This window comes from Callorhinus ursinus, unplaced genomic scaffold, assembly GCF_003265705.2.
Source record: "Callorhinus ursinus isolate GAN/ISIS: 27379988/994484 unplaced genomic scaffold, GSC_fseal_2.0 scaffold68, whole genome shotgun sequence".
NCBI classification, from domain to species: Eukaryota; Metazoa; Chordata; class Mammalia; order Carnivora; family Otariidae; genus Callorhinus; species Callorhinus ursinus.
In genome coordinates, this window is record NW_027397130.1 from 5,459,187 (window position 1) to 5,478,313 (window position 19,127).

General features: G+C 63.2%; 1 protein-coding gene across 1 annotated transcript; it reads left to right on the plus strand.

Annotated features, from left to right (window-relative positions):
- Window positions 1-1,474: 1,474 nt before the first annotated feature.
- EVPL (envoplakin) lies at window positions 1,475-18,837 on the plus strand. The gene is made up of 22 exons (XM_025859560.2): window positions 1,475-1,656; window positions 3,902-4,001; window positions 4,363-4,517; window positions 4,620-4,746; window positions 5,541-5,666; window positions 5,870-5,908; window positions 6,060-6,221; window positions 6,310-6,417; window positions 6,595-6,690; window positions 7,972-8,097; window positions 8,584-8,730; window positions 8,863-9,017; window positions 9,190-9,287; window positions 9,570-9,742; window positions 11,105-11,283; window positions 11,377-11,515; window positions 11,638-11,831; window positions 12,201-12,351; window positions 13,865-13,948; window positions 14,057-14,167; window positions 14,277-14,369; window positions 15,134-18,837. Exons 1-22 carry the CDS (start codon window positions 1,559-1,561, stop codon window positions 18,563-18,565), a joined length of 6,093 nt encoding a protein of 2,030 aa, XP_025715345.1. The 5' UTR covers window positions 1,475-1,558; the 3' UTR covers window positions 18,566-18,837.
- The last annotated feature ends 290 nt before the right edge of the window (window positions 18,838-19,127 follow it).

The following is a 19,127-nucleotide window of genomic DNA, read 5'->3' on the forward strand; positions in this document are numbered from 1 at the left end:
TGCGTGGCATCTAGGCCTGGCCTTCCATCTCTGGCTCCAGCTCACAATCAACACTCAACCGGGAGCAGAGCTTTGGATACCCTCAGCTTCCCTGTTGCTACCTGTCAAGGCCCCCTGGTGCCCTCCTCACCCCCGCTGTCCCTCCAGCCCCTCCCCTGCCAGGATGGGTGACTCCTGTGTCCCCTCTCCAGGACCAGGTTCAGTGGCTTGTCCATGAGACGCAGCCAAAAGGGACTCCAACCTCTTCTGTCCCACTTGGGCATGTGGCCAGTCTCAGTTCTCCCCCTGCCCTCTCTAGTTGGAGGGATCCATCCCTACGCCTTCTCTGTTTTCTGCCCTCAGCTGGACTTTACCAGGATGTCCCCCGTGCCCCAAAGCCAGCACAACCGCATCCCTCGCCTTTGCTACTTGTCCAGCCTGCCCTCCACCGATGCTGTCATGGTTCCAGGGAGTGGCTCTCGAGCTGCAGAAGGATTCTTCAACGTGGACAGTAAAAGGAGGGCCTGCAAATAGAGGGGCACCGCAGGAGAAGGCAGCTACCAAGATGGCCTGCCTGGCACTCGATGCAAGGAAGATCTTGGCCAATAAACTGGCACCATGTCCACCACCCCATCTGACTCCAGAAGAGCCATGCGGGGCCCCTTCTGGGGGACCGAGTGAGGAGAGGCCGGCAGCAAAACCCAAGTACAGTGGGTTCCCAGGGGGCTCAGCCAGACCCTAGGCTCAGCAGCACCTGGAGGCTAATGCTGGGGGTCCTGGGGCTAGCGGCACAGGGGGCATCCCAGCCCCTCTGGAGCTGGTCTGAGACTCTTCGGAGGATCCTAGAGCCACAGACAGGATGACACTGAGCCAGCCAGGAAGGTCAGGCAGTGGGACTGTGGGGTTGTCGTCTGGGGAGCTGACTGGGTGGTGCCCACTTTTAAAATGTACCTTGTGCCAGTTGTCTGGGGTGAATGCCCCCTGTGGCTGCCCCGTAGTGGTGGCGGGGGGCACAGAGCAGAGGCCAGACACCCCGGGCTGGCAGGGAGTGGCCCCACCTCTGCCGGGACGCGGTGAGGGCTGGGGGTGGGGGCATGCCTGATCGCCTGATGGCCGGGTGCCCTGTGCTGCCCGAGCGGTGAGGCCAGGCCTCTGTCCCCGAGCATGTGCAAGCATCTGTCCATCTGCAGCCCTGTCCCTCCGGGGCCCGGCTCTTTCCCAGTCTGGGTGTGATCTCTGCCGGTTCCCTCTGGGTGTGTGGGTGTAACAAGTCCAAACCTTCTCTGGGAGTCGGGCAGGCTCGGGCGCCCCGCCCTCTGGGCTGTGCCCTTTCCTCCCCAAACTGGTTGTGCAGGAGCAGCCAAGTGTGGGCAGTGTGGGCGCGTGCGTGGCAGCCCCAGCCCGCGCTCGCTCGCTGCCTCACCTGCAGGGAGGGGCCTCCCAGAAACCGCCTTCCCGGTGCCTGGCCACCCCACCTCACCAGAGCCCAGCTAAGCAGCCAGCGAGGACACACGCCTGCCGCCCGCCACCTGCCTGCACTGGCCGAGCCCAGCCTGCACCGGCACCTGCCTTTACGACCATGTTCAAGGGTCTGAGCAAAGGCTCCCAGGGGAAAGGGTCCCCTAAGGGCTCCCCGGCCAAGGCCTCTCCCAAGGGCTCCCCCAGCAAGCACAGCCGGTGAGCCGGGCCTGGGGCAGCGGGCTGGGGTGGGGGGGTGGTGCCAGGCCCAGGTGCCCTAGCCTCCTGGAGATGGCAGCCTGGCATTCAGGACAGCCCAGTGCTGGCATTTAGTGTCCCCGGGCCAAAAGTCTGGGGGTGGTGGTGGAGTGGACTCTCTCCCAAGCCCAAACAGGGGTCCGGGGCTCCCACATTGTCCAGGAGGCCTGAGGGCTGCGGGTAGGGGTGCTCTGCTGGAGACACACGGCATAGGGAGGGGCCGGGGGCTGGGAGACCGGAGTACTTGGCTCCGTGTCTGTGGCTCTGCCCTCAAGGCTCTGCTTGGGCTGGGCTGACCCTTGGAACCCGGGCCCAGGGTGGGCAGAGGGACGGGCCAAGAGGTGGAGGTGGGGTGCCTGGTGCAGGGGGGGGTGGGGCTGTGCTGCGGAGCCCAAGCTGCAGCTTTCCTCACAAGGCTCTCCCCTTGGGCCTTGAGTTTTATTACAGTGTTGGGGTGATTCTTGTACCACATGGGTATGAGGAGAGGGTGCTGCGGGGAAAGGGGAGGGCCCGGGGACCAGGACATCGCCAGAGCCTCCCTCTGCTCCCCCGGCTCTCCGCCGGACGCAGCCTGGCTCTCGGCAGCCACATGGGCCGCAGACAGACTTGGCTGCTTCCCTCCGTTTCTTCCCTCACTGGCCCCTGCAGGGCGGAGGTGGCAGATGGGAGCAGAGATGAAGGGCTCATTACCCCGATAGGGATCGGGCCGGGGCGATGACGCGGAGGCTGGGCTTCTGGGCAGACAGGAAGGACAGCAGTTAAGACTCTCCCTGGAGTGACCTGTCCTCCCTGGCGCTCCTGGGCCCTGCCCGGGGTGGAGTGTGCCCCTCCCGGTGGGAGCCGCCCTCCCAGGAGGCCGGGCCTGAGGACAGGTCGCCCAGGGGTCAGGACCCACAGCTCCCTGTCCCCAGGTCGGCTCCTAGCCTGGGGCAGCTTGGGGCTCTGTCCACACAGCCGGGTGTGCTCTGGCTGCCGTCCCCCAAACTGGGTTCACTGGTCCCCTGCTGTGCAGTCCATTCAACATATATTTATTGAGCACCTACTGTGTGCCAGGACTGTTGTAGGCGCTGAGGATGCCACCTTACACAGAACCAACGGGTCCTTGCCTTCACGGTGCTTACATCCTAGTGGAATAAACACCAGCACGTGTGAATGCCGACTGTACGCAGGCTGTGCCCTGGATGCTTCAGATGCGCTCATTCTCCTAACACAGTAGCACTGTGGTGTAGATATTATTAAAGCACCGCTTTACAAGTGAGGGCACAGAGAGTTTAAGTAACTTGCCCAGGGCCACACAGCAGTAGTGCTAGAGAATGATCAAACCCAGGCTGTTTGGCCACGGAGTTCTTTCAGACTGGGTCTTTACTGGCCCTGCCCCTCTGCCTGGGCAGGGACGTGGGGGTGGGGTGGGCTCGTCCTTCGACCCCTAGTTCAAGGCCCAGCTCAGTGAAGCCTTCCCTTCCCCAGGACTGTAACTTCATAGGGTGCTGTGCTTATGAACCTTGGACCACTCTACTTTTATTAGGTCTGCGTGGGCCTCTAGGCCCCAGAGAGTGAGCTCAAGCACACAGCAGGCGCCCCATGGAAAGGACCTTGGGGAGCCAGGTCAGGTGCATACTCTGCTCCTTGCTGTGTGACCTGGAGCATGTCAGGTCCGAATCTGGTCTTAATCCTCAAATCTGGGCACTGTCAGCGTGCCCCAACAATCTCTTGGCCTCCCCGGCCCCGGTGCTGTGCAGCTCCTCCAAACAGTTGTTAGCCTGGGCATAGGCAAAGCCTGGGGTGGTGAGGGGGAGACAGGGCTGGGTGGGAGGAGGTTGGGGTGGGGGACAGCCGGTCCAACGGGCCCTCCCTCAAGCCCAGCTGTGCTGAGCCATGATTCACTCCCAAGGAAGTGGCAGGGAGCTGGGTGGGGTTGGGAGCTCACTGCCAGGACAGTGATGTTGGCCTGCTGCATGGTGCCAGGCACACCAGAGACCCCGACTTTCTGAACCCGCAGTTGAGGACGGTGCTCCCCCACCTTCAGGGCTGGGCATCTCACAGAGTCTCCCACGGAGAGAGGCCAGAGCTCCCCAGGTCCTAGACACCTCCCTCCCAGGCAGTGAGCCCAGCTGGGGGACAGGACAGGGCAGCGGGAGACAAGGGACCCCGCACAGGTGGGACAGAGGGGTCTTTTCCAACCATGCTGGCTCCCCCCGCACCCCAGGGCTGCCACCCAGGAGTTGGCCCTGCTCATCTCCCGCATGCAAGCCAATGCTGACCAGGTGGAGAGGGACATCCTGGAGACCCAGAAGAGACTGCAGCAGGTAAGGCCTCAGCGGCAAGCGGCGGGGCAGGGGGGGCATGGGAGGCTCACTAAAGCCCCGGAGTGCCCACCGGGGACGGCTAAAGTGGGGCAGACAACCCTTGTCCCTCACCGGTCTTTCCCCAAACACAGTGGGAGAGAGGGTTCACCTCTCCTTTTCTGCTGGACTCCCAACTTGGTGGGTCAGAGGGGCTCGGGGCGGGGGGGCCGGGTCTCCCCTGTGTCCCTGCACCTGCCCCGCAGATGCCCTGGGCCGGGCCCTCTGCCAGTGTGGACACCGAGGTTGGCCGTGCAGCCTGGGGAACTAGGGTGGGCTCAGGTGGCGATGAGGGGCCGCAGGGATGTCGCCCCCCCACCTACAGGACCGGCTGCACAGTGAGCAGAGCCAGGCCCTGCAGCACCGGCAGGAGGTGGGCCACAGCCTGAAGGAGGCCGAGGTGCTGCTGAAGGACCTCTTCCTGGATGTGGACAAGGCCCGACGGCTCAAGCACCCGCAGGCCGAGGAGATCGAGAAGGAGTAAGTGCGGTGGCAGCCAGGGCCAGGGCTCTAGGACGGAGGTGCTGGGGTTCCAGGGGAGCCCCAGGCCCAGCCCTGACCTGCTGGCCGCTTCCTTGGCAGCATCAAGCAGCTGCACGAGCGGGTGACCCAGGAGTGTGCCAAGTACCGTGCCCTGTACGAGAAGATAGTGCTGCCGCCCGACGTGGGGCCCAGGGTCGACTGGGCACGTGTGCTGGAGCAGAAACAGGTCAGGGCTGTCCTCCATGCCAGAGACACCTCCAGGAGCTCAAAATCACACCTGACACAATCAGCAAAACTGAGCTGTGTGCCATCAGGGGCCTGTTGGTGCACTTGCACCTGGGGAGGGTCTGGGAAGGGAGAGAGCAGAGGAGACGGTGCAGGCAGGGAAGGCTTCCTGCAGGAAGCGGCTTATGAGGAGGCCTCAGAGAGGTAGGAGGGCTTAGTTAGGCTGGGGTGAAATGCTGAGGAGAAGACATTCCAGAAAGAAGAAAACAGAGGTTCCAGCCTGGGGTGTGGTGGGAAGTGGGGTTTTCTGGGCAGGCAGGCAAAGCCAGGTCACGGGCACCCTGAACATCGGGTGAGGAATTATGCTTTGATGCCAAGACAGAAGCGGTGCCATGATGACAGTGAAGGGACGGTGGGGGGGGAGGGCATGGGCAGAGGAGGGTGTCACAGGGTCCCAGAGCGTAGCGAGAGGTTTCTAGGCAGGAGGTGCCGAGGCCAGGGAGGTAAGGAGCCAGCGAAGAGTAGGAAGATGTTTTAGAGGCGAGCCCTGCGTTCTGGGGACCAGTAGGAGTCGGGGGCTGTAGTCATGAAGATTCCCAGGCCTCAGCCCGGGCCACTGGAGAATAGCTTGTCCCCCAGGGTGAGCTGGCTGCCGATCCCCGAGGCCCCCCAGCTGGCCTGTCCACCCTCTGCCCAAACGACCAATTCCACTCTTCCATCTGGGGACGCGGGGAGGACGAGGGAGGGCCGCCGCCCCAGCCCTGCGGCTGCGCTGAGCGGCCTGCTCTCCTGCAGAAGCAGGTCTGCGAGGGCCGGTACGGGCCGGGCGTGCCCGAGCTGGAGCAACAGGTCGCCGAGCACAACATCCTGCAGAAGGAGATCGAGGCCTACGGGCAGCAGCTCCGGAACCTCATCGGGCCGGTGGGTGATGTACCTCCCAGCCTGGCCCTCCAGTCCTACCCCCACTTTCTCCCATCAGAGCCTGTGTGGCCCAGCAGGCCCTCCGGGGCAAGGGATGCGGGTGGGGGCACAGTCAGCCCAGGTGTGGGCGGCCATTTCCCCTGCACCCCGCCTCTCACTGAGCCTGCTTTGTCCCCCCCCCACCCCCCCACTGGTCGCGGCAGGACGCAGCCACCATCAGGAGCCAGTACCGGGACCTCCTGGTGAGCAGGGGAAGGCCTGGGTTGGGGGGCTGGGCTGGGAGTGGGGCAGGGCCCAGCTGCCTGCACCCTTGGCGGGGGGCAGCGTTTCCGGGCTCAGGCTGATGGCGCCCCCTGCTACTCCTTCTCCCACCCCACGTCTTGCCGAGCTCAGAAGGCGGCCTCGTGGCGTGGGCAGAGCCTGGGCAGCCTGTACACGCACCTGCAGGGCTGCACGCGCCAGCTAAGTGCCCTGGCCCAGCAGCAGCAGGGCATCCTGCAGCAGGACTGGAGCGACCTCCTGGCGGACCCCGAGGGCGTGCGGCGGGAGTACGAGGTGGGTGGGGGAGACTGGGGTTGGGAGGGGGGACAGGGGCATCCTCAGCCTGACCTGTCCTTGCCCATGCTCCTGACTCTGCCCCCAGCACTTCAAGCAGCATGAGCTGCTGAGCCAGGAGCAGAGCGTGAACCAGCTGGAGGATGACGGGGAGCGCATGATAGAGCTGGGGCACCCGGCTGTGGGGCCCATCCAGGTGCGAAGGACAGATCCCGCCATTGTCACAGGGACACCTGCTCCCTCAGTCGGTGGAGGTGGGGAGGGGGCTTCCCAGGGAGGCTGGGGAGAGGGAGACCCGGCCCAGGTCTGGGCGGCAGACGGGGGCACAGGTCTGGGCGAGCATGGTCCGAGGGCTCGGTGCCGCTGTCCGCAGACCCACCAGGAGGCCCTGAAGATGGAGTGGCAGAACTTCCTAAATTTGTGCATCTGCCAGGAGAGCCAGCTGCAGCACGTGGAGGCCTACCGCCGGGTGAGCCTGTGGGCGGGGGCGCAGGGCCAGGCAGGGGAGACCCCGGGCCGGGGCATCGAGGGGTCTGGAGAACGCCACAGGATGCGTTCACCTGGAGGGAGACAGGGTGCCTCCTAAAAATGGCAGAGCTGTGTCGTTGTGAATAGGTCCCCGAGGAAAAATGATGTCATGCGAGCATTCACCACAGGGTGATATAGCTCCCAGGGAGGGTTGGTTCTTAAGGGGGAAAAAAAACCTTTCTCTTTTTAGCATAAATCACCAGTATACATCCCTAAAGGATATGCAGCATACCTGTAGTATTATAATTTTATAGAGATGGTAGCAAGATTAAGGAAAAGATGTCCAAAAACTCTCCTTAGAAGGGATGATAATGAAAAGAGGGTTGAGAACGCAGACAAAACACACAACAGGGACTTTTTTTTTTTTTTTTTTGGTAATTTCTACCCAAAATGTTTCATATGCTTTGAGAGGGACAAAAGCCAAAGAGTTTTATTCTTCCTTTTTAAAAAAATATTTTCCTACGTTACCACCCTACCATTATCACGCCCGTGGACAGGAATTCCGTAGCATCACGCAGCTGCGGAATGTTTCTTTTTTCTTTTTTTTTATTATGTTAATCACCATACATTACATCATTAGTTCTTGATGTAGTGTTCCATGATTCATTGTTTGTGCATAACACCCAGTGCTCCACGCAGAACGTGCCCTCTTTAATACCCATCACCAGGCTAACCCATCCCCCCAACCCCCTCCCCTCTAGAACCCTCAGTTTGTTTTTCAGAGACCATCGTCTCTCATGGTTCATCTCCCCCTCTGACTTACTCCCCTTCATTCCTCCCCTCCTGCTATCTTCTTTTTTTTTCCTGACTGGGATCGGGGGTGGGTGCCAGGGCGTCGGGATCTGAAGCAGATCTGAAGCAGATAATACATTATATGAGGGATGTTTCTTTAGAGCGTGCTCCCAGCTTCCACTCCAGCCCCCACGCCCTGGCACCCACCCCCAATCCCAGCCAGGACGACTGCAGGTGCTGGAGTGAGCAGGAGAGCCCCGCCTCCACCTGGACAGGAAGGACAGAAGCCAAGAGGTTTTATAACACTAAACACTAAAACAAGCTCAGTGAGCCCAAAATGCACCATTTGCAGAGCACTCCAGCAGAAGAGGCCCCACGGCCTGGAGAGCCGACAGTGCCGGGGCCTGTGACAATTTGCATTTAGCTGGCTTGTGGGGTTGGTGGGCAGTGGGCTGCTGCGGGCGCTGCCCCTGACTGCCCACGACCTCAGTTCCAGGAAGAGGCCGACTCAGTCAGCCAAACCCTGGCAAAGCTGAACTCCAGCCTGGACACCCAATACAGCCCAGCCCCGGGGGCGCCCCCTGGTGTCCCCACAGAGCTGCTGCAGCAGCTGGAGGTGAGAGCCACACCCGCCTCCGCCCCAGGCCACCTGGATCCTACTCTGGGGAGTGGGGCTGGCTCCTGTGTCTGGGCCTCACCCTTCCCAGGGGCTAGGTCCTGCCCTGAGCCCATGGCAGGACGGGGGGGGGGGGGGGGGGGGCGGAAGGGGGTGGCCTGCAGGAGAAGGGGGTCTGCTCCAGCAAGAGGGGACTGCTCTGTTACCAGCAAGCCCTTCCCCGCTCTGGACCTGTTTCCCCACCTGTAATGTGACAGGGACTACCCAGAAGAGCTCTGAGCTCCCCCAGCCCCCACTCTAGAGGCCTGAGTGATGCTGAGCAGCCCCTCCACCCCAACCAGCAGATTCCAGAATTCTGGGCCTCCTGGAGGGGCTTCTTTTACTTTCCTGACTTAGAGACCCTGTCTCCATGTAGACCAGACCCCTGGCTCTCATGGGGGAGGGGAGGTGTGGGGCAGGCATCAAGGGCAGCCTGGGACCCCACAGGCAGAGAAGAAGCAGCTGGCTGTCGCTGAGAAGACCATTAGGGACCTGCAGTGGCGGAGCCAGCAGGTGGCCCCTCTGCAGCAGCGCAGGAACCCGCCCCAGCAGCCCCTGCACGTGGACAGCATCTGCGACTGGGACTCAGGAGAAGTATGGGCTCGGCCCGCCCATCCCCACCCTGCCCCGCCTCTGGCCTGTCCCTGCCCGTACCCCATTTGGCCTTCATTCCTTCCCTATTCCCTGCCCTGAGCCTCCACGACACCCCCCACCCCTGTCCCCCAGGTGCAGCTGCTGCGGGGTGAGCGGTATTTGCTGATGGACAACACTGACCAGCGCACCTGGGTCGTTCAAGGCCCAGGTGGGGAGACCAAACGTGCCCCAGCCGCCTGCTTCTGCATCCCAGCTCCGGACCCTGAAGCCGTGGCCACGGCCTCCAAGTGGGTCTGCCGGGGGATCCTCAGGGGCGGGAGGCAGGCTGTGGGCCCAGACCAGGTCCTGTGGTGTTTGAGGCCACGGCCTGGCCTTCTCCTGGACCTGTGACTCCTGGGGTGGGGGCGGGGTTTGGAGAGAGAGGAGAGACATCCTTGTCTGATCTCCTGCTTGTTCTAGGCTGGCCTCGGAGCTGCAGGGCCTGAAGCAGAAATTGGGCACAGTCCAGAGCCACCTGACGGCCATTGCTGAGCGGCCCTTACAGACTGGCCAGCAGGGTACTGAGGGTCGGCCGGGGACTTGAGGGGTTAGTTGGCCACTGTGGGGGGTTGCGATGGGCAGGGGGTGGCTCTGGATTAGGGACTTCTGCTAGGGGATTCCATCTCTTGGGTCGGCAAGCCCCGAGCATTGTCCCTCCCCTGGTTAGGCCCTGCCTGCCGTCCCCCTCCCTTCCTGCGCCACACAGGACGCTCTGGGGGTCCCCAGGGAAGAGCTGCTCCTCAGGCAGACGGGCAGATGGGAGGTAGGCGCTGGACCCTCACGGCGCCCTATGCCCCCAGCTCCCACTGGCTCAGCCCCAGGAGACCCACAGGCCCAGAAGCTCCTGACACAGATGACTCGGCTGGATGGAGACCTGAAGCAGATAGAGAAGCAGGTGCTGGCCTGGGCCCGGGCCCCACTGAGCCGCGCGACACCACTGGAGGACCTGGAGGGCCGCATCCAAAGCCACAAGGTGGGTGGGTGAGCGAGGACAGCGGGGATAGAAGCAGGCCCGCGCTGGGGGTGCACCAACTAAGGACGAAGCAAGTGTGGGAGCAGCCACAGGGACCCAAGGCAGAGGGAGGGAGTGGACAGTCTGGGGCTCGAGCAAGCTGGTTCCCATCCGGGCTCCTCCCCTGACCAGCTCTGTGACCTTGGGAAGTCACTTAACCTCTCATCACCGAAAACAGACACGCTAATACCCAATTCATCTGGATGAAGTGTACTAAGGCCCAGGAAGGTTCTAGAGGGGCAGGGCCCAGAGTAAGGGCCCTGTACCCCGCACTGGAGAGACGTTCTGGCCAGGGTCCCGAGAGCCCCAAGGAAGCCTGAGCATCTTTGGGGTGATTTCTCCTGGAGGCAGGTGGGGGCGCCTCCCTGGCCAGGTTGCAGTATGTAAACACCATCACAAAGAACACAGCCTCCGTCCCTCCCCACACCTGGGGGGCTGCAGTTTGGGTTATGTCCTTCCCAACCGGTTTCTAGTCAAATGTATCCTTTGGGTTTGGTTTTTTAAATTTCTGAGTCACGTCCTTACACATCATCGTGCAGCTTGTTGTCCGCTCCATCTTGTCCCGTAGGGGTGACGACCTAGCGTTTCCCGGGTCAGGGGTCCGGGGCGGGATGCGCGGGGAGCTGTTGCAGGGTGGGTCTGACTCTGAGCCGGCGTGCTGGGCGTTTCTGAGGGAGTGTCATGGGGTGGGGGGCGGGGGGAGCAGGGGGAGGAGGCAGGAGCGGAAGGAGGCTGAAGGCTATAATGCAGCCTCAGCGGACACCACCTCCACCCGGAGGCTCTGCGGCCGACAGGGGGCTGGGCCGTACGGACGTGTGGGTAAGTCACTGGTTAGGACGGCACGGGGACCTGGCAGCCCCCAGTGCGTCCTTGAGTCTTGAAGTCACCGCTTCTCCGACGTCAGGGTGGGGCCACAGGAAGCCCAGTGAGGCCGGAAGGCAGGCAGTGTGCTGCCCATAGTCCGGCACCGACGGCTTGCGGGACGGATGACGGAATGAGGAGGAGCGGAATAACCCCACGTGGGCAGAGCTAGGGCTCTGCTGCCTGACCTGGGGCGACGGGGCAGGGAACTGACGTTTTGTGCAGGGCACAGAGACACAGGGTCACGCTGCCTCCTCCCATCGTTTTTCAGAGGAGGAGACTAGGCCTCAGCCAGGCTGACTGTCCCAGGGTCATCCCCATGGGGACTCTCGGAGCCAGGACTGTCCCCGGTCTCTGGCCTGGGCCCAGGCTCATACCCACCACACTCTGAGGCCAGGTGGGCAGGGTCGGGTTGACCTGGCAGGAAGGAGAGACCTCTGACCCTGCCCCTCCCTGCCCCAGGGGACAGCCCAGCAGCTGCAGGGCCTGGGAACAGAGAAGGAGGCCGCCCAGCAGGAGTGTGAGGCGTTTCTGTCCACCCGGCCTGGGGGCCCCGCTGCCCTGCACCTGCCTGTGGCTCTCAACGGTGTCAAGAACAAGTACAGCGACGTGCTGGTTCTCTGCAACCTCTACGGGGAGAAGTGAGTGCTCCGGGGACCGGGGAAGGGGACAGCTGGGTGGCACTGCTGGGGTGTGGCTGAGGGAGGGCCTGACCTCGGGCCGCCTTGAGACAGAGCCCGAGCCGCCCTGGGCCTGGAGCGCCAGATCCAGGAAGCGGACAGGGTCATCCGAGGCTTCGAGTCCACCGTGGCGCAGGAGGCCCCCATCCCTGCCGGCCCGGGCGCGCTGCAGGAGAGGGTCAGCGAGCTGCAGGTGAGGGGCCGGGCGGCCTCCCGGTGGGAGGGGGCCCGGCACCAAGCCTTCACGGGCGGGTGGGGTCTCATGGTGACGCGAGGAACCACGAGGGTGCGTGCCGCCGTCTCCCCTCCTCCCAGCGCCTGCGGAGGGAGCTGTTGGAACAGCAGGCCCCCGTGCTGGGGCTGCACCGGGAGCTGAAGGCCACTGAGCATGCGTGCAGCGCCCTGCAGAACAACTTCCATGAGTTCTGCCCAGACCTGCCTCGCCAGCAGCGCCAGGCGAGGGCCCTCACCGACCGCTACCACGCTGTGGGGGACCAGCTGGACCTGCGGTGAGTGGCTGGGCCATCGGGGCTCGAGGCACGCCCCCACGGTGCCCAGCAGCTGCTGCCGCTAAGCTGTGTGACCTCACACTGGCGACTTCGCCTCTCTGAGGCTAGTTTCCTCACCTCTAAAACGGGATGATAACAGTAGCTGTCTCCCACGGTGAGCCTACCTACCTCCCTGGCCGAGACGGTCTGGCCCATCCCTGAATGCCCAGCTCCAACACAGGGCCAGAGTGAGGGGGATCAGCCTGGTGGGTCACTTGGGCCTTCTGACTCGTCCCGGGGAGGGAGGCGCTCACCAGCCTCCTCCGTGCACCCCTCACCTGTCCACAGAGGGCAGCACTCACCTCTGCTCCGGGTCTGCTCCTCCCGCAGGGAGAAGATGTTGCAAGATGTCGGCCTCACCTACCAGCAGTTCAAGAACTGTGGGGACAACCTGAGCTTCTGGCTGGAGCACCTGCCCCGCAACCAGGTGCGGCCCAGCGACGGGCCCAGCCAGATTGCCTACAAGCTGCAGGCGCAGAAGGTGAGGAGCTGGGGCTGTGCAGGTGACCTGGGGACAGGTCAGGCCCTTGACCTCCCCACAGGTACAGCTGCCTGGGCGCATGTGGCCCCCTAGTGGCCAGTGTTCTAAGAGACCTCAAAGCTCAGACCTCAGGCCTCCTGGGTGACCACCAACCCCCCACCCCCCACCCTCAGTGCTCCACCTGGCCCACAGAAACGGCAAGGCCGTCTCCATCTGGGGGTTCCAACTCCTACCGCTCCTCTTCCTCACCCCTGCCCATCCCCGGCTATGCACTGGCAATGAACCAGGGGCCGCAGGTACAGCCGGCTCTCGGGCACCCCACAGTCTGGTGCATTGCAGGCCATGATGCTGGTGAGTGGTTCTGGTGGAGAGCCCACGGCAGGACACATGGGGGGCAGGACGAGTGGTCTGGAAGGCAAGGGCCTGGGGCTGCAGGAGGATGACAGTGTCTACGGTGAGAGTAAGGGAGTAATGCCAGGAAGGTGGCTTGGGACAAATATTCTTAGAGCTGCCTGCAGATTAGAATCATCCAGGGGGCTTTTATTTATTTATTTTTTTAAAGATTTTATTTATTTATTTGAGAGAGAGAGAATGAGAGAGAGAGAGCACGAGAGGGAAGAGGGTCAGAGGGAGAAGCAGACTCCCCGCCGAGCAGGGAGCCCGATGCGGGACTCGATCCCAGGACTCCAGGATCATGACCTGAGCCGAAGGCAGTCGCTTAACCAACTGAGCCACCCAGGCGCCCCATCCAGGGGGCTTTTAAAACATCCCTGTAGAGGCGCCTGGGTGACTCAGTCAGTTGGGCGTCTGCCTTCAGCTCAGCTCATGATCCTGGGTCCTGGGATCGAGGCTGCATGGGGCTCCCTGCTCAGCGGGGAGCCAACTTCTCCCTCTGCCTCTGCCCCTTCCCCTGCTTGTGCGCTCTCTCAAATAAATAAAATCTTTTTTAAAAAACTAAAAAAAAAAAAAAGAAAAGAAAACCAGCATCCCTGTACCAGAACCTCACTCCAGACTGATTAAATTGGAATCGCTGGGACCAGAACATCAGTACTCTTTTTTAAAGTTCCCCAAGTGAATAAAAGGGGCAGCCAGGCTTAAGAACAGTTGGGACAGAGCAGTGGTTCTCAGGGGGCGGTCCCTGGACCAGAAGCACCAGCATCATGGAGACACTTAGACATGCAAATTCTCAGGCACCAACCCAGATCTGCCCAGAGACTCTGGGGGTGGGGCCTCGGATCTGTTTTAACAAGCTCTCTAGATGGTTGTGATGTGTGTGCAGCACTGGGTGAGAACGTCCCTGCTAGAACCAGGAGTCTGAGAGTCACTAGGCAGAAGGAAGGGACTCTGCCAAAGAGAGGAAGGAAGAATTCCTGGAGAGAATCATGCCTGGAAAGGCAGTTTCCCAGGCGAACCCTGCCCCTGTGGGGTGCTGGTGGCGCCCCGAGGCCCCTGCGGGGGAGACTGGGTGAGTGGTGTTTGCTGACCTCCCTGATCCACACTTCCTTCCTGGCAGAGGCTGCAGCAGGAGGTCCAGGGCCGAGAGCAGGACAGGGCCATGGTGTCCCGCCTCTCCCAGGACCTGCAGGCAGCTCTCCAGGTGAGCACTTTCCTTCCTCTCCCCTCCCTCCTTCTGCCGGTCCCCTGCTCTCCCAGCCCCTGCGGCCCCCACCGACCAGGAGCCTATTGTCCTTCCCTCCCTGCTCAGGACTACGAGTTGCAGGCAGACACCTACCGCTGCTCCCTGGAGACCACCCAGGCAGGGTCAGCCCCCAAGAGACCCTGCGTGGCTCCTCTGCAGGAGAGCATCCAGGCGCAGGTGAGATGGGACAGACCCGGTGGGGCTCGGCGTCCCCCGGCACCAGCTCTGCGGGCGCCACGGCTGGAGCTGACCCTGCCCTCCCTCTGCCTCCCTTCGGCCTCTCTAGGAGAAGAGCCTGACAAGGGCCTACACCGAGGTCGCGGCTGCACACCAGCAGCAGCTGCACCAGCTGGAGTTTGCCAGAAGGATGCTGGAGAAGGTATGGCGACAACACCTGCTCTGTCCCTGTGCGAAGCGGCCTGGGCTGCTCCTTGACTTGACCGCCTCTTCCCTTCCTCCTCGCCCTGCAGCCTGCAGCCCCAGGGCAGGCTCCGTGGCCAGCCCGGAGTGGGGCAGCTCCCCGCCTCCCCCTCCGCCCTCCCCCACAACAGCAGCTCTTCCAGGCTGGTATCCGTCTCAGGGTCAGGCCCCGGAGACGTCATTCAGGGCAGGCACAGCTTCACCACTGGGCGGTCTGCTGGTGGGGACAGGAGAAAATCCCCACGTTTTCAGCCTTAGGACCAGCCACAATGGGCGAGAGGCCACCTAGATCTCCATGCCGGGGGCACCAGGAGACAGAAGCCCTCTGTGACTCTTGGTGTCTGGCTGAGGGACTTGCCAGCTTTCTCCTACCCAGAGGAGTACCCCAGAGGAGACGTGGGCCCATATCCGGGAGCCTGGATGGAAGGGGAGGGGGAGGGGGAAAGGTTTGGAAAGGAGACCTGTCCTGTTTGCACGTTCTAGTGCAAACCCCGCCCGAACGCTGCCTTGCATCCTAACATCGTGGGGCTGAGGGGTCCTCTCAAAATCCTGCATCCAAGCCCCTCAGGTCTGTGGCTCCCACTCCTGGGACCTACCGGAAGTCTCAGGAAGCGGGGTGGGGGGTCTCCGATCTCAGGGTGGGGTGGGGCTGGTGGAAATGGGGCTCATCCCTTTCCTCCCCCCCTGCTCCAGTACTCTTCCCTTCTTCCTCTCACTCTGCAGAAGGAGCTCAGTGAGGACATCCAGATGACCCATGACACATGGCAGGGGTCTGAGGGCCCGGCCGGAGCAGGGAGGGAGTCCGAGGCCCTGAAGTCCCAGCTGGAGGAGGAGAGGAAGCGGGTCGCACAGGTGCAACAGGAGCTGGAGGAGCAGAGGAACCAGCTGCTGCAGCTGAGGACGCAGCGGCCCTTGGAGAGGCTGGAAGAGAAGGAAGTGGTGGAGTTCTACCGGGACCCCCAGCTGGAGGGCAGCCTGTCCAAGATGAAGTCCCAGGTGGAGGATGAAGGCAAGAAGCGGGCCGGCCTGCAGGCAGACCTGGAGATGGTGGCCCAGAAGGTCGTCCAGCTGGAGAGCAAGAGGAGGGCCATGCAGCCTCACCTGCTGACCAAGGAGGTCACCCAGATCGAGAGGGACCCCGGCCTGAGTAGCGAGGCAGCCCAGCTCAGCGGCGAGATCCAGCTACTGCGGGGGGAGAACGCCACCGTCTCGGCCCGGCTAGAGGTGCTAAAGAAGGAGCTGCTGGCCCTGGAGCAGAAGGCGCCGAACGTGAAGGAGAAGGTCGTGGTGAAAGAAGTGGTCAAGGTGGAGAAGGACCTGGAAGTGCTCAAGGCAGCCCAGGCCCTGAGGCGGCAGTTGGAGGAGGACATGGAGCGGAGGAAGGCGGCCGTCGAGGCTGTGGCCAAGCTGCAGGCTCGCACTGAAGACCTAGAGCGTGCGATCGGCGCCGTGGAGCCCAAGGTGATGGTGAAGGAGGTGCAGAAGGTGGAGCGGGACCCAAGCCTTCTGGCAGAGGCGTCCAGGCTGAGGAGCCTCCTGGCGGAGGCCAGGAGCAGGAAGGCGACACTGGCGCGGGAGCTGGAGGACCTGCGCGGCAAGTCCAGCGTGCTGGAGAAGCAGAAGCCCAAGGTCGAGCTCCAGGAGCACGTCCACGAGACCTTCCAGGTGGCTCCCGAGACGCAGCAGGAGATGACGCGGCTCCGGGCCCAGCTGCAAGAGACGGCCAGCAAAAGGAGCCGCGTGGAGCAGGAGGTGGAGGGGCTGCTGCCCGACCTGGCCGTCCTCCGGGCCCAGAAGCCCGTGGTGGAGTACAAGGAGGTGACGCGGGAGGTGGTGAAGCACGAGAGGAGCCCCGAGGTGCTGCGGGAGATCGACCGCCTGAAGGCCCAGCTCAACGAGCTGGTCAACGGCAGCGGGCGGGCCCAGGAGCAGCTCATCCGGCTGCAGGGGGAGCGCGATGAATGGAAGCGGGAGCGGGCCAAGGTGGAGACCAAGACGGTGAACAAGGAGGTGGTGCGCCACGAGAAGGACCCAGTCCTGGAGAAGGAGGCCGAGCGGCTGCGCCAGGAGGTGCGAGAAGCCACCCAGAAGAGGCGGGCCGCCGAGGACGTGGTCCACGAGCTGCAGAACAGGTACCTGCTGCTGGAGAGGAGGTGGCCCGAGGAGAAGGTGGTGGTGCAGGAGGTGGTGGTCACTCAGAAGGACCTGAAGCTCCGCGAGGACCACAGCCGGCTGAGCCGGAGCCTGGACGAGGAGGCGGGCCGCCGGCGGCAGCTGGAGCGGGAGGTGCAACAGCTCCGGGCCGGCGTACAGGAGAAGGAGAGCCTGCTCAGCTTCCAGGAGGACCGGAGCAAGAAGCTGGCCCTGGAGAGGGAGCTGCGGCAGCTGACCTTGAGGATCCAGGAGCTCGAGAAGCGGCCTCCCATGGTGCAAGAGAAGATCATCATGGAGGAGGTGGTCAAGCTGGAGAAGGACCCGGCTCTGGAGAAGTCCACGGAAGCCCTGCGGCAGGACCTGGACCAGGAGAAGACCCAGGTAACAGAGTTGCATCGGGAGTGCAAGAACCTGCAGGTCCAGATCGATGTCCTCCAGACCACCAAGTCGCAAGAGAAGACCATCTACAAGGAAGTGATCAGGGTGGAGAAGGACCGGGTGCTGGAGGGCGAGCGGTCCCGGGCGTGGGAGGTGCTTAACAGGGAGCGCTCGGCCCGGCAGAGCCGGGAGGAGGAGGTGCGGCACCTCCGGGAGCGGCTGGACAGGGCCGAGGCGCTGGGGAGGACCTGGGCCCGGGAGGAGGCTGAGCTCCAGAGGGCCCGGGACCAGGCAGACCAGGAGCGCAGGCAGCTGCAGCAGGAGCTGCGGGAGCTGGAGAGGCAGAAGCAGCGGAGAGTGCTGCAGCTACAAGAGGAGGCGCAGCTGCTCACCCAGAGGACAGAGAGCGAGCGGCAGAAGGCCGCTCAGCAGGGCCAGGAGCTCTCGCAGCTCGAGGCGGCCATCCTCCGCGAGAAGGACCAGATCCACGAGAAGGAGAGGACCCTCCGGGACCTCCACGCCAAGGTGAGCAGGGAGGCGCTCCACCCGGAGACCCAGACGCGAGAGACCAACCTTTCCACCAAGATCTCCATCCTCGAACCTGAGACAGGGAAGGACATGTCCCCGTACGAGGCCTACAAGAAGGGCATCATCGATCGAGGCCAGTACCTCCAGCTCCAGGAGCTCGAGTGCGACTGGGAGGAGGTCACCACCTCGGGCCCCTGTGGCGAGGAGTCCGTGCTCCTGGACCGCAAGAGCGGGAAGCAGTACTCCATCGAGGCCGCCCTGCGCTGCCGGCGCATCTCCAAGGAGGAGTACCATCTCTACAAGGACGGCCACCTCCCCATCTCTGAGTTCGCGCTGCTCGTGGCCGGGGAGACCAAGCCCTGCTCCTCGCTCTCCATTGGCTCCATCATCTCCAAGTCCCCACTCGCCTCTCCAGCCCCCCAGGGCTCCGGCTGCTTCTCTCCCAGGGTCTCTCTCGGGCTCAGCGATGACAGCTTCCCCATCGCTGGCATCTACGACACAACCACAGACAACAAATGCACCGTCAAGACGGCCGTGGCCAAGAACATGCTGGACCCCATCACGGGGCAGAAGCTGCTGGAGGCCCAGGCGGCCACAGGGGGCATCGTGGACCTCCTCAGCCGGGAGCGCTACTCCGTGCACAAGGCTATGGAGAGGGGGCTGGTCGAGAACACTTCGACTCAGAGGCTGCTCAACGCCCAGAAGGCCTTCACTGGCATTGAGGATCCCGTCACCAAGAAGAGGCTGTCGGTGGGCGAGGCCATCCAGAAGGGCTGGATGCCGCAGGAGAGCGTGCTCCCACACCTGCAGGTGCAGCACCTGACCGGGGGGCTCATCGACCCCAAGAGGACCGGCCGCATCCCTGTCCCTCAGGCCGTGCTCTCCGGAATGATCAGCGAAGAGCTGGCCCAGCTCCTGCAGGATGAGTCCAGCTACGGGAAGGATCTGACAGACCCCATCTCCAAGGAACGGATGAGCTACAAGGAGGCCATGGGGCGCTGCCGGAGAGACCCCCTGAGCGGCCTGCTGCTGCTCCCAGCCGCGCTGGAGGGGTACCGCTGCTACCGCCCCGCCTCCCCCCGGGTGCTGCGCTGATGGGGCCAAGCAGTCATGGGGAGTGCGTGTGTGGGGGGGGGGGGGGGGGCGGGCGGCGGGCACCCCTCACCCCCAGAGCAGCCTAATCCGAGGGGCAGGTCTTCCCTCTGATCGCAGTGCTATTACTCAGAAGTTTGCGATGTTGGGCCCCCCCCCAACTCTGCTGCCCAGTCCATCCCCAGACCCCGAGATCAGCACATCTGTTTTTCCTCCTCCCTCCCCCACCCAGTGCTTCCAATAAACGAGTTCTCCCAGCGTCTAGTTCGCGTTTGGGAACACAGAATTGATTTGTCTGAGCCATGAGCACAAGGGGCAGCGTGGCTGGGGGTCCTTCCCAGGTGGGAAGTGGACACGCCTGACCGGCCCTGCCGAGGGAACAGGTGCTTCCAGGGGCTTGGGCCCCCTTGACTCGGGGAGGCGTGCGTTGGCAGGTCACGGAAAGATCATGAACAGTCCCTGCCCACCACCTCTGTTCTGGGTCTCTCAGTTCGGGCCAGGAACTGTCTCCAGCCCTCTGTCCACCTCCCCCTGGTCAGCAAGTCCCTGGTAACCCCTTGAGGAG

What these genes read in the sequence shown, in the direction of transcription:
- EVPL (XM_025859560.2), top strand. Translation starts at nt 1,559, where the DNA reads ATGTTCAAGGGTCTGAGCAAAGGCTCCCAGGGGAAAGGGTCCCCTAAG. An exon ending in GTGTGCTGGAGCAGAAACAG is followed by an intron (nt 4,747 to 5,540) that starts GTCAGGGCTGTC and finishes GCTCTCCTGCAG; the next exon opens with AAGCAGGTCTGCGAGGGCCG. An exon ending in GCCGCATCCAAAGCCACAAG is followed by an intron (nt 9,743 to 11,104) that starts GTGGGTGGGTGA and finishes TCCCTGCCCCAG; the next exon opens with GGGACAGCCCAGCAGCTGCA.